At 31.8% G+C, this 12,155-nt stretch overlaps 1 protein-coding gene across 14 annotated transcripts; it reads left to right on the forward strand.

Moving 5' to 3' along the window:
- The first annotated feature begins 5,151 nt into the window (after positions 1-5,151).
- LOC105185966 (uncharacterized) lies at positions 5,152-9,860 on the forward strand. 14 transcript variants are annotated; one of them, XM_025297118.1, is made up of 10 exons: positions 5,152-5,419; positions 5,530-5,602; positions 5,815-5,894; positions 6,103-6,273; positions 6,425-6,721; positions 6,895-7,051; positions 7,142-7,201; positions 7,505-7,643; positions 8,133-8,311; positions 9,068-9,860. In XM_025297118.1, the coding sequence occupies exons 5-10, from the start codon at positions 6,587-6,589 to the stop codon at positions 9,115-9,117; spliced, it is 720 nt and encodes a 239-aa protein (XP_025152903.1). In that variant the 5' UTR covers positions 5,152-5,419; positions 5,530-5,602; positions 5,815-5,894; positions 6,103-6,273; positions 6,425-6,586; the 3' UTR covers positions 9,118-9,860. The 14 variants fall into 14 exon arrangements, 13 of the variants coding, with proteins under 13 accessions (XP_025152903.1, XP_019698268.2, XP_025152901.1 ...); XM_019842709.2 differs by having other exon boundaries at positions 5,153-5,419; positions 5,530-5,615; XM_025297116.1 differs by having other exon boundaries at positions 5,161-5,419; positions 5,530-5,665; positions 6,116-6,273.
- Positions 9,861-12,155: the final 2,295 nt, after the last annotated feature.

A 12,155-nucleotide genomic window follows, 5' to 3' on the forward strand; every position in this document is an offset into this window, starting at 1 on the left:
ATAAAAATTAATGTAATATTAATTGTTTGCATTTGCAAGAAATATGGATAGAACAGGATAGGTTGCAATGATACATAGGAAGAAAAAAGATAGATGGATAAATAGATAGATAGATAGATAGATATAGAGATAGATATAGATGGATAAATAGATAGACAGATAGATAGATAAATAGATAGATGGATATAGAGAAATAGATAGATAGATAGTTAGATAGTATAGAAAAAAAGATAAATAGAAATATAATTATCATTATTATTATTATTAATGTTTTCAGTTTCAAGAGAACATTCGCTTAAACGTAAGTCTTACTTAGGTCCAGTTACGAGTGTTAACATTTGTAAAGTCAGCCGAATTTTAAACATCTCGTAGAAACAAGTGCCTCAACTCATCAATATAAATGTAGAGGAAAGTAACCGAAACAGCCAAAAACCTCCTACAGAAAGGAAGAGATTTGAAATTCATATTCAGTAGCTTCGAGACATTAAATCAATTAGACATTCCATGTTAATGTAAGTTGCATATTAAATAATAATCATTCATTGTTAATCTCTTCTCTGCTTCGCATTTATTTTCGAGCTTTTTGCATTATGTTTCAAATCAGCATGTTAATCTTTGACTTGTGAAAGGAATTGTTCAATTAACAATTGAAATTTAGAGAATGTAATGAAAGGCCATATATCATTGATAATTGATGTGAGCAATTTCAATCGGTTCAATCGAAGAGCGTTCCATTGTGTAGGTTACAATTGGTTATATAGATAATATTTATAATCGTAACATCGTGAAAGATGCCGATGATTGAAAAACGCTAAGATTTAGTTTCATAATTTATTTTAACCGGAGTTTAAAACTTATTGAGACAAACTTGCATAGTCATATTGTTCATATGCATAACTGAAGTAGAACAAATAATTATATAAAAGTGAAGATTATGTCAAAATTAAGTTAAAATAATTTTGACGTTATCTTGACCTTTGATGATTATTTATTCTAGAGAAGGAAACAGATTAATTAAATGTAAAATATGTCTAATATAAAAGGCATGCTTGTACGGATTATGATTGGTTGATTTCCTTGTGCATATCAATGATGCGATTATGTAATTTTGTTGAGATAGGCTTTTAAAGAGTTGCCTTATTGAACCCGACAAAAAATACGTATATTTCGTTAATTTTTTTTGCGGAAGCGAAAAAGCTCACATGATTAAAAGATTACGGGTTTTGAGAGTTTGCTTAATGATGTTTGAAGAATATATATACATTTTTCTACAAGTATGTAAGGTTAAAAATATATAAAATATTGCAGTAAAAGCAAAGAGGTTGCAAATAGACGATTCCAAGGAATTTCTAAATGTGTGTGATTTAATTTTACACAATTATTTAAAGTAGCTTTTTATTTTCTATAAGTATAGCTATCGTCTGAACTACAATCGGAACACAAATAATAAAATAGTAGCATTTAGAACAAAAATCGTCTATTTCTGGCCTCTCGTAAAGTTTAATAAAAAATATTAATTATTAATGAATTTGGTTAATTGTAATTAAAACGGTAAAGAGAAGTCTATTTTATAATGCTGCCAAGTTGCAAGTCGATTGGTCAAATAGTTATTGAGATATCGTGCGCACCGTGGAACCTTCTTGCTTTCACTGCAATATTTTTCAAATTTTTAATCTTATATGTAGAAATTTATATACATTCTTTACAAACATCATATTAAACAAACCCTCAAAACAAAAATCCTGTAATCTTAAAGAAACAGGATATTAATCTAAAAAATAGAAACGATCAGAAATAACCGCTCGGTACTTCTAATATTAACGAATAATATATTCCGGTTAAAATAATATAAATCGTATAATATATTCCGGTTAATATAATATAAGTCGTATAATATATTCCGGTTAATATAATATAAGTCGTGAAACTGGACCTAAGTAAGACTTACGTTTAAGCGAATGTTCTCTTGAAACTGAAAACATTAATAATAATAATAATGATAATTATATTTCTATTTATCTTTTTTTCTATACTATCTAACTATCTATCTATCTATTTCTCTATATCCATCTATCTATTTATCTATCTATCTGTCTATCTATTTATCCATCTATATCTATCTCTATATCTATCTATCTATCTATCTATTTATCCATCTATCTTTTTTCTTCCTATGTATCATTGCAACCTATCCTGTTCTATCCATATTTCTTGCAAATGCAAACAATTAATATTACATTAATTTTTATATTAAAATATATTTTTTATACTATAACATGCTGAATTAATAATTAATAAAATTCAACAGGTTATACTATAAAAACAAACACTTACGTAAAAAAATTATTATATTATTAAAAAGTTTGCATTTATTTTTTGACGGAGATCACCATTTTCTCGCGGTTTCCGTTGAGCAACAATATGCACGTTATCTATTCGTAAAATTAAATAATAAAGTCGTAATTGAAATATGATAATAAAACTAATTTCTTCTTTTACTAGACTAAATTTATTTTTGCTACGAAAAGAAAAATGTAACAATAGAATATCTTTTACAAAACAAATAACATTTCATTTAATTTTTAATTTAAATTTATTAGCATAAATAAATTATTCTGTCATACTTTAATAACAAATCATTTTTAAAAGATGTATATATTGGCTAAGAGTGGATTTCTATTAACTTTTCGTCTCTCATTATAATTCTCTCTTCTTTATTTGTGCATTAATACTAAATATTCTTTATATACATATACACTATATATGTGTCATTTATTTATATATATATATATTGTCATGTAATTAATATATTTAATCAAGCCGTAAGAACACGAAAAGAGAGGAAGAGCGAGCAAGTGCGCGAGAGAGAGAAAGAACGAGCGAGAGAGAGAGAGAAAGAGCGAGGTATAGGAGTAGTGAGAAAAATCTCGCGGCTCACGCAGTTAATAAGCTAGACGAGCGGGAAAGAAACAAATAATATGTCGACGCTCGTCTAGTCTCCCATGTGCTACCTCGCGTGCGTGAAAAATAATTCCTCGCTTCGCACGTTCCCTTGACACGAGACGCTACCGCGTCTTTTGATGTCTCTGGAGCGTGAAAGATGAAAGAAAAGCGGAGAGATATTCACTTAGCGATAAGATCGCCGCTACCTCGCCTCGTGTTTACTGCCGCGCGCCGCTCAGTAGTGAGACAAAGACGGAACGATTGTCTGTCGTCTGTCTTTTTCTAATCTACTATCCATTGCATGAAAGTAGTACGGACACGAACCTAGGCGCATTTTACTTTTATCACCGCGAAAGTGCGCCTAGCGGACGTAATTTAGGCGCATTTTGGTCAGATGGCGTATCTAAAATGCGCCTAGCTGTATCCCCCGAAATACGGCCGGTGGCCACTCTCATTCTTCTCTCTGCTATTACAACCTCATTGTAGAATGACCTTTACAGCTGTGTTCAGCAGAAATAACTGCTTACTAAAGCTAAGACTCCATGCATGCGGTGAGCTCCGGTAAACGGCTACGGTGACCAATCAGGAGACAGACGCATGCCGGAGCTTGCCGCAACCGGACTTGCGCCTCCCTCCTGATTGGTCACCGCAGCATTTGCCGCAGTTCACCACATGCATGGAGTCTTAGCTTTAGGCCCAATTCCACAACTTGCTTTAAACGGAGTTTAAAGCAAGTTGTGAAACTGGGCCTAAGCGCTTAGTGATTATCGCTCCTGATTGGTTCATTCCCTTGGATTCGTTAAAGATCTAAAAGAATATTTCAATCATAGTTAATAATCACTAAGTGCTTAATAAATAGCTTTATCTGCTGAACGCGGCCATTTTCATTTATTAAACATATGAATTTTTAGCTTATGTATCAGTGGTTATTTTTGTTGTGTAATAACTACTGATACATAAACTACAAATTCATATGTTTAATAAATGAAAATGTCTCAAACATATGTACACACACACATACACACGGGGGTGCAAAGGGGGCCTTAGGCCCCCCTCCCGCAACCTCTCCGCCGTCGTTGCGCGTGGCAGTGCTGGGGGATCCAAAGAATTTCCCATGCTTGCAGCGCATGCCTGAAGTAACGTAGAACTACATATATGTCAAAAACCACTGACGGTTTAAAACTCTTGACAGAGGAGGCATGGAGGGGCCCGCGCAAAATATTTGTTTTCCGTAGTTGTTTTCTCGCGTTTCTTCCGCGAGTGCGTGGTTTAGGGTTAGGTTACCCAGTAAACATTAAATATGTTATATTTATGTTATGTTACATCAACATTATATTTTCTTAATATCATTAATTAATGTAATGTAAGTGTTACTTAGTGTTTATATGTAGTGTATAAGAATAGTGATAGTGCAATCATAGTGTTCATTTTTTGTTAAATAAAATATTAATTGCTGTGAAAATGAATGACCAACCTTCAACCAGTGGCATCGAGAAGAGGAAAGTTGGAGCACAAAAATTTAGAACAGCGTTATGTATGAACATTTTTAAAGATTGGTTGGCATCAGGTACGTTCAATAACAGTGAAAGTGTGTGATATTAAACATTTACATATCATTAATGATAGTATTAAGTATTGTGTTCAACATTAACATAAGTATTCTTTTTAACGTTTATTTGTTTTGTACAATTTTATTATAAGAATATTAGTAAGGTTTTTCCGCAGTTTCCCTTGCTATTACAACAAATGTTGATATTCATATATTATTTTTCTGCAGTTATTAAAAATAAAATTATATGTTTATTATTAATTATGAAAAATATTCTGTTTCTTTCACAGACTTTTCTACTCTCCCTACAATTCCTTCATATTTTCTTTTAAACGAGGGATCTTACGCCCGTATTAGACAATAGATTGAAAATTACAGCTGAACCAACTTAAATAACCAAGATTTAGATTACCTAATTTATGCGATTGCAATTTTTAATCCATAGTATCTTACGGGCGATAAAATACCTTTAAATTAATACGGTTCTGAGGCTCCCACAGCGTTTGCTCAATGCGCACGCCCGGAAATTCTTTGGATCTCCCAACACTGGCGCGTGGAAAGTTGCAAACCCATCCAGAATCTTGCTTAAGGCCATCACACACAAACGAACTTAAGCAGTAAGATGTAAGCAGTAAGCAAATCGACCAATCACAATCGAAATTTAAGGACGCCATTTTAAAATTTACAAGAATAATTGATTGTAATTGGTCAGTTTCTTTACTGCTTACGTCTTACTGCTTACATTCATTTGTGTGTGATAGCCTTTATCTGTGCCTCCGTGACAGCCTCCGTTTCCTAACCTAAATTGTTATCAACTTTAACAGTTTATATCTTGCTCCACAAGGCAGAGCGACGATTTTTTCAAATAGAAAAGTTGTTTCTCTTGCAAAAACGCGTCGATTAAATATTTTTTCGTCGATATCGAAGGTGAGGAGGGTATTCTATATAATTACCATCCTTGAGTTTAAGGATATATATGCTCTTTCCAAGATCCTCAGATTTATATTAATATATTTCAAACATTTTTATTCATCTAGATGCAAGACGCAGTTTGCCTCAATTTTGGTGTGTTAACTAATAAGGAATTGAACTTTATGCTTCAATATGAGAGTAATATCACATTGTTAGTTTTTGTGATTTCTGTACCTTCCATATCAACTTCCTGAATCCAATGTAAAAAAATTCAATTCTTTATGAACTATATCATGTAACAATATGCATCATATATGTGCATTATCTTTTTCTCTATCTTTCTCTTTTGGTTTTAAAATTAGTTTATATATAGCAGTAATATTTAATAGAATATATACTTTGTTGTATAGGGGAATGAAAGAAATAATGCAGATCACAGACAACAGGAAGGAAAACACTACAGAGATAACTGATATAGAAATTGTAGCAGGTAAAATTTCTTGTAATGTTCATTTTTTATTATCACTTTGACATTAGTGATAATTTTTCAAATTGGAGATAGTGTTTAAAAGATTATCATGTTGTATTTAGATATTATTTAGATATTATAAAAATAACTTTCAATTTACTTAAATTATATAATTTAATAACTTAAAATAAATTTGTAAAATAAATTATAATAAATCTCATAGTAGCAGTTTTTTGGTACAGAATTCCGCTGAAAGATGCAATTACCACGTGCAATCTTGAGTCCCGTGCTTTCGGATAAATCAAAAATAACAGATGAATTCAGAGAAAATTTACCATCAACTCCACGAAAACGACTGCTACGTCAGTCGCAGGGAGAGACACCAACGAAAAGGAAGCGTGTATGTATTTTATAATTTATAATTTATTGTTATAATACATAATTAACATTTTAAAGTAATATAAATAATATCAGGAATAACCAGAAATATCACACACATTACATTTTATTCTAATATTCACTGAAATTCTTTTCTATATATTATTTTACAGATATCGTTAGAAAATATTGAATTACCTATTATGGATACTTTGAGCATAGCTGCTGCACCTCTAGAGGATACTTCAATGCCAGAACAAAGACTAACTTATACATTGTCTATAAAAGATATGGAAATGACAGCTTCTTTATGACACATAATCCCAGACATTGACATGGAATTGGAACCTGTACATTCGAGTTTTGATACATTTGTAGTCAAAAAGAAAAATTTAGTTATTGATAAGAGGATAATATTAACAGACACAATGTTAAAAAAATGGCGTCAAAATATAAATTTTCAATGCAGAGTAAGTTTCCAACTTATATAAGTTCGTATAGAGTCATAAAGTATACAAACCTGAAGATCTTTTAAGTATAAGAATGCAGTGTTTCAGACAGTCTAATCCTGAGAAACTTTCAAAGACAACATACAACTAACACTCTCATACTCTAACTGACATTCTTTGGATAATATTTGCAGGGGATGGAAAGACCACAAACATTTGTGATACCGTCCATTGATCTCTTGAAACAACCATTACGATGTAATACAAACTCTTTGCGCAAACTTTATATTAACCACACTGAAAAAATATGCAGTAGCACAAACGAAGACATTGTATCTGTTTTTATGCAAAGTACAACATAGAATCATATTCAAATATTCACTTATTAAACATTCTTGTTAAAACTTAATGCTATAAATAAATGTATATATTTAATTCCAGCTCAAGAAGAAATACGTGAATTACAAAAAACAAGAGAGGACTATACAGCATCAATGACAAGTAAGCTCATTGAGCTTGAACAACCCTCCACTGAACAATTCAGTACTGTTCAAGCTCCACTGTTAGTATAACAAACTCATCTAAAAGACTAGTCTCTTAAAACTATCGCGCTGACTCTTGCTTGTCCTTTATTTTCAATGTACAAATTTAGAACATATATAATAACCAAAATGTTTTTCTAATTTCTCCTTTTATTTTCACAATTCTCCCTTTTTTTCCCTACATCGCTATTTCTCATGTTTCCAACATTTTGATTTCTCAGTACTTCAAATTCATAACGTCTCATTTATAAAATTATTTCAGTGTTATTGATACTACATCAGGAGATAAGAACAGATATGGATATAGATGTTACTAGTAGCCTTGAAGATATAGAAATTTTACTGGGAAAGATACAAGATCCCTCCATAACAAGAAATCAACTTTCATTATCTTCTACATGGTATCTCGAAATTTTCTTTGCCTGTTAATTTGCAACATTTAACGTATCAATTGTTTAAACTACATTTTTGCAGATAAATTTTGTTCTCAGTTTTCTCTATTCCGTTTTCAGATTGAGAACAAAAAATGTTTTTTTATTATTTATTATATGTCGCCTTCTTAAAATAGACATTTGAAATTATTAAAATATTAATTTATAATTAATCAGCTTCATACACATGCGCGTGCACGCAAATTAAAGCAACAAAACTTTCTGCTTTAGCATTCTATTTAACACGTCATTTTCATTTGATATTTTTCTTTAAGAACTTTTTTTCTTTTTATAAGGCTTATCCTTACAGAAAAAGTGTATACACTAACATTTGAGAGTAAATTCGAATAATTGAATGTAGATACTCAATATTTGAGAGTTTTTCCGTAAGGATAGTTTATTGTTATCTTAAGAAAGAAACTCTCCAATATATAACAAAGATACTCTTTTTGTTGTCAGCTCAAGTAAAAAGTCACACTATATACCTTTAATAAGCCGAGAAATATTAGCTTTGCTAGAGGTGTTATGGTCTAATCAACCATATGCAAAGTTCAGTGATCTCATCTCAAAAAATACAAATACGGAACAAAATGCATATACGAAACAAGATGCTGCTACAGTCTTTTGTATTCTTCTCAGTATGTATTTATTCGTTTGTCAACGTTTCCAGTTATGTCGATTACAGATTATACATTTATTTTTATGATATTATTTTCACGGTAAAGCTCCATGCTCAGAAGAAATTAATTCTACATCAAACTGACTTTTATCATACTTTGTGGATTCAGAAATACGAGGAATACTCTAAGTGGAATTGAAATGTATAGTACAATGCAGCCATCGATTCAGTACCTGATTCAAGGATGTTATAACTTATCTAACTTATTTTAATTTTCTTATTCTATCTTTATTTTTTCTTTAATTTATTTTATTTAATTTTAAGAGATATATATTGATTAATGTTGATTGCACCTGCAAAACTGAGGAAAAAGTTTCTTAATAATTGATATTGTTTCCAAGAAAATATGAAGAAAAAGAATATTTATTTTTGATATGATACAATAATAAGATGATTCAATAACACAAATCACACGATTATGAACTTTCAAAATTTGGCGACACTTTTTTTTCTGGAGCAATATGACACAACATAGTAAATGATCATTTATTTTTAAGTAGTATACTTCATTAACTGCTCAAATAGTATTTTATTTACACTGCTTTTTTATAGTTTTTTATTTACACTTTTATTTAACTATTGAGACTTTTGTCCACAAGTTTACAACTTCATGATAAATTATATGGTTCTTTCTAATAACACAATGGAATGATATAATTTTGTTTCTAATAATTTATATAAATCAACATAACAATATCATCTTCACACTTACTAGGTCTAAAGTTTGTTTTCTGTGAAGCTGAAGTGAGGCACCAAATTAAATAATAAAAATGGGAACTGACAATGCAAGACAGTGAGGCAAAAAACTAATGCTAAATAAATATGTCTTGAAAAATATATATAAATATATGTATAAGGTATATGTAAATGTAACAATACGTTATGATTTATGCATATATACAACTATGTAGGCAGTCTGAAAAGTTCACGACCTGACACATACATGGCATTAGAAACTATCAAACTATAATTGTATTGGAAAGTGTCATCCCTGATATAAACACATGTAAAATTTTATTCGATCTGTCAAATCATTCGAGTAGTAACACCAAGCTTGAAAAAGCTTTGTGCAAGATGGGTGCTGCATTTGCTAACAATTGACCAAAAACGCATTCGAATGCGTATTTCTCAAGCATGTTTGGATCGTTTTAAGCAAAATGAAATGGATTTCAACCGTTGTTTCATAACTGTTGATGAAACTTGGATCCATTACTATACACCAGAGTGAAAAGAACCTTCCGGAATCACACTTTAATGATGGTATTGAATTATTGGAAAAACGTTGGAATAAATGTATTGAAATTTCAGGAGATTATATTAAAAAATAAAACATTTCACGGCAAAAAAAATTTCTCTCATTGTTAGGCCGAGAATTTTTCAGACTGCCCTTGTATATATATACACAAATATAAATTTGTAATAAATTCTTTTTTAAAAAACTTTCTGATTTTATACAAACTTGTACAATATAAGTTAGAATGAGATAAATATACTTTTCTTTACTCCAATTTGTTGCAATTTACTTAGGAAGTCTTTGAAAAAAAGAAGAGACTATATATCTACGTATTCCTATATACACACACGCATATACAAGTGATCTCAGCATTATATTTATGATCTTATACAGGTTCACATTTAAAATGTATTGTTCCCTCAATAGTAAAACCAAAGTTTTAAATTGTAAATATATATAATAAAATGTATAATGTGATAAAATTTTTTTTCTGCAAAATCTATGGAAAACCACCTATTTCCATAATTTTTAATTATTTAATTTATTCACAATGAGATCTTTTAAAACCATCTTAAGTTTATTTTCAGATGCTATGTACAAATTATTGACTGTGAAACTAATGCATTGAATTCCCGCTTTATTGCAATAAAAAAACGATGCTTAAGTATATTTTAACTTACTATAAAAAATGCTTCAGTCATTGAGCTGTGTGTGCATGTGCGTGTGCGTGCGTGTGTGTATGTGTGTGCGCGTGCGCGCGTGGTGTGTACATATATACACACACACATACACAGGGTATTATAAAAGTCCCAGAAGAGCAGAATAACTCGAAAAATATGAGTCCTAGAAAAAATGTGAAGTACTGGGTTTTTATGATTTTTCCCTGGCTATCTGACGGTGACCTTGGACGTCACCGTGGATTTGACATTGACAATGACCTTGAAGGTCATTTCAAGGTCAGGTCAATTTTTTTAAATAGGACTCCATACTTTTGACTCCAGAACTGAAAAGAGCGGAAAATTTTACGTTCGGATATGACCTTGAACACTGCCAAATTTGACCTCTGAAGGTCACATAAAGGTCTAAGCTTGTTTTAGGCTGAAAACGCGAGTATCTTCGAAAATGCACTCCTCCCTCCCAGCTCCCTGCTAGGGAGCAATGTTACGGATAAGAATAATAATGTAGAGGTCAACGAGGAACGTTCAGCGGTGACCTTGCCTTTATTCTCAAGCTCATGAGTTAAGATTATTATTAAGGTCAAACCGGACTTTTTAAGACTGAAAATCCATACTTTTGACCTAAAAGTGTCAAGATTGAAAAATTTTACGTTCGGATGTGACGTTTTCAACCTTGACCTTGTTCTCAAAATTATGCGTTTTACGTTACTTCACTGATCGTGAAGTCTACTGAAAGTAAAGCGTCTCGGAACCCGACCACTGAAGACAAGGTGTCTCAAACCCGATCACTGAAGGCAAGGTGTCTCAAACCCGACCACTGAAGGCAAGGTGTCTCAAACCCGACCACTGAGGACAAGATTCAGCTAGTCCCGGCCACCGAAGGCAAAGCATCTTGTAACTCGACCTGAGATTACAAGAGATGTTCAAAATGTTCCCCGTTCACCGTTTGACAGTGTGTTTGACAGGTCAAGGTTGAAAACGTCATATCCGAACGTAAAATTTTTCAATCTTGACACTTTTAGGTCAAAAGTATGGATTTTCAGTCCTAAAAAAGTCCGGTTTGACCTTAATAATAATCTTAACTCATGACCTTGAGAATAAAGGCAAGGTCACGGCTGAATGTCCCTCGTTGACCTCTACATTCTTATTCTTATGCGTAACATTGCTCCCTAGCAGGTGCATTTTCGAAGATATTCGCGTTTTCAGCCTAAAACAAGCTTAGACCTTTATGTGACCTTCAGAAGTCAAATTTGGCAGTGTCCAAGGTCATATCCGAACGTAAAATTTTCCGCTCTTTTAATTTCTGGGGTCAAAAGTATGGGGTCCCATTTAAAAAAACTTGACCTAATCTTGAAATGACCTTCAATGTCACTGTCAAGGTCAAATCCAAGGTCACCGTCAGATAGCCAGGAAAAAATCATAAAAACCCAGTACTTCGCATTTTTTGTAGGACTCATATTTTTCGAGTTATTCTCCTCTTCCGGGACTTTTATAACACCCTGTATATATATATATCTCTCTCTCTCTCTCTCTCTCTCTCTCTCTCTCTCTCTCATAGAGCTCAATGGCTTCAGTGCACACTTTTTGAGAAAATAAACTTTTTGAGAAATTCAGTTCAAATGCATGAATGCAGGCTGTTTTTCCCTGAATTTCCTAGATTGCTTTGCACCAATTTCCTTTTCCTCACTTTTCCATCAAGTCTCGACTGTCTACTTGTTCTTTTTCGAGTTTTGAAAGTATATACTAATTTTTTTGAAAAAGAACAGATCAATGAACAGATTTATTGCTTTACTTCCTTGAATAATGAATAACAGGATTTGTTCTTTCCAGCTGAACTTTGTGTTTGAAAAGTTCAAGAAATATTTCGTACTCGTCAGTTCTAGTTCTGAACT

This window comes from Harpegnathos saltator, unplaced genomic scaffold (genome assembly GCF_003227715.2).
Source record: "Harpegnathos saltator strain DR-91 unplaced genomic scaffold, Hsal_v8.6 scaffold17, whole genome shotgun sequence".
In the NCBI taxonomy this organism is placed as follows: domain Eukaryota; kingdom Metazoa; phylum Arthropoda; class Insecta; order Hymenoptera; family Formicidae; genus Harpegnathos; species Harpegnathos saltator.

Bases quoted from the DNA above. Each gene is read 5' to 3' on its own strand.
- LOC105185966 (XM_025297118.1), top strand. From the start codon at position 6,587: ATGGAATTGGAACCTGTACATTCGAGTTTTGATACATTTGTAGTCAAA. The intron at 7,052-7,141 runs GTACAACATAGA...ATTTAATTCCAG, and splicing joins TGTATCTGTTTTTATGCAAA to CTCAAGAAGAAATACGTGAA. The intron at 7,202-7,504 runs GTAAGCTCATTG...AAATTATTTCAG, and splicing joins CTATACAGCATCAATGACAA to TGTTATTGATACTACATCAG.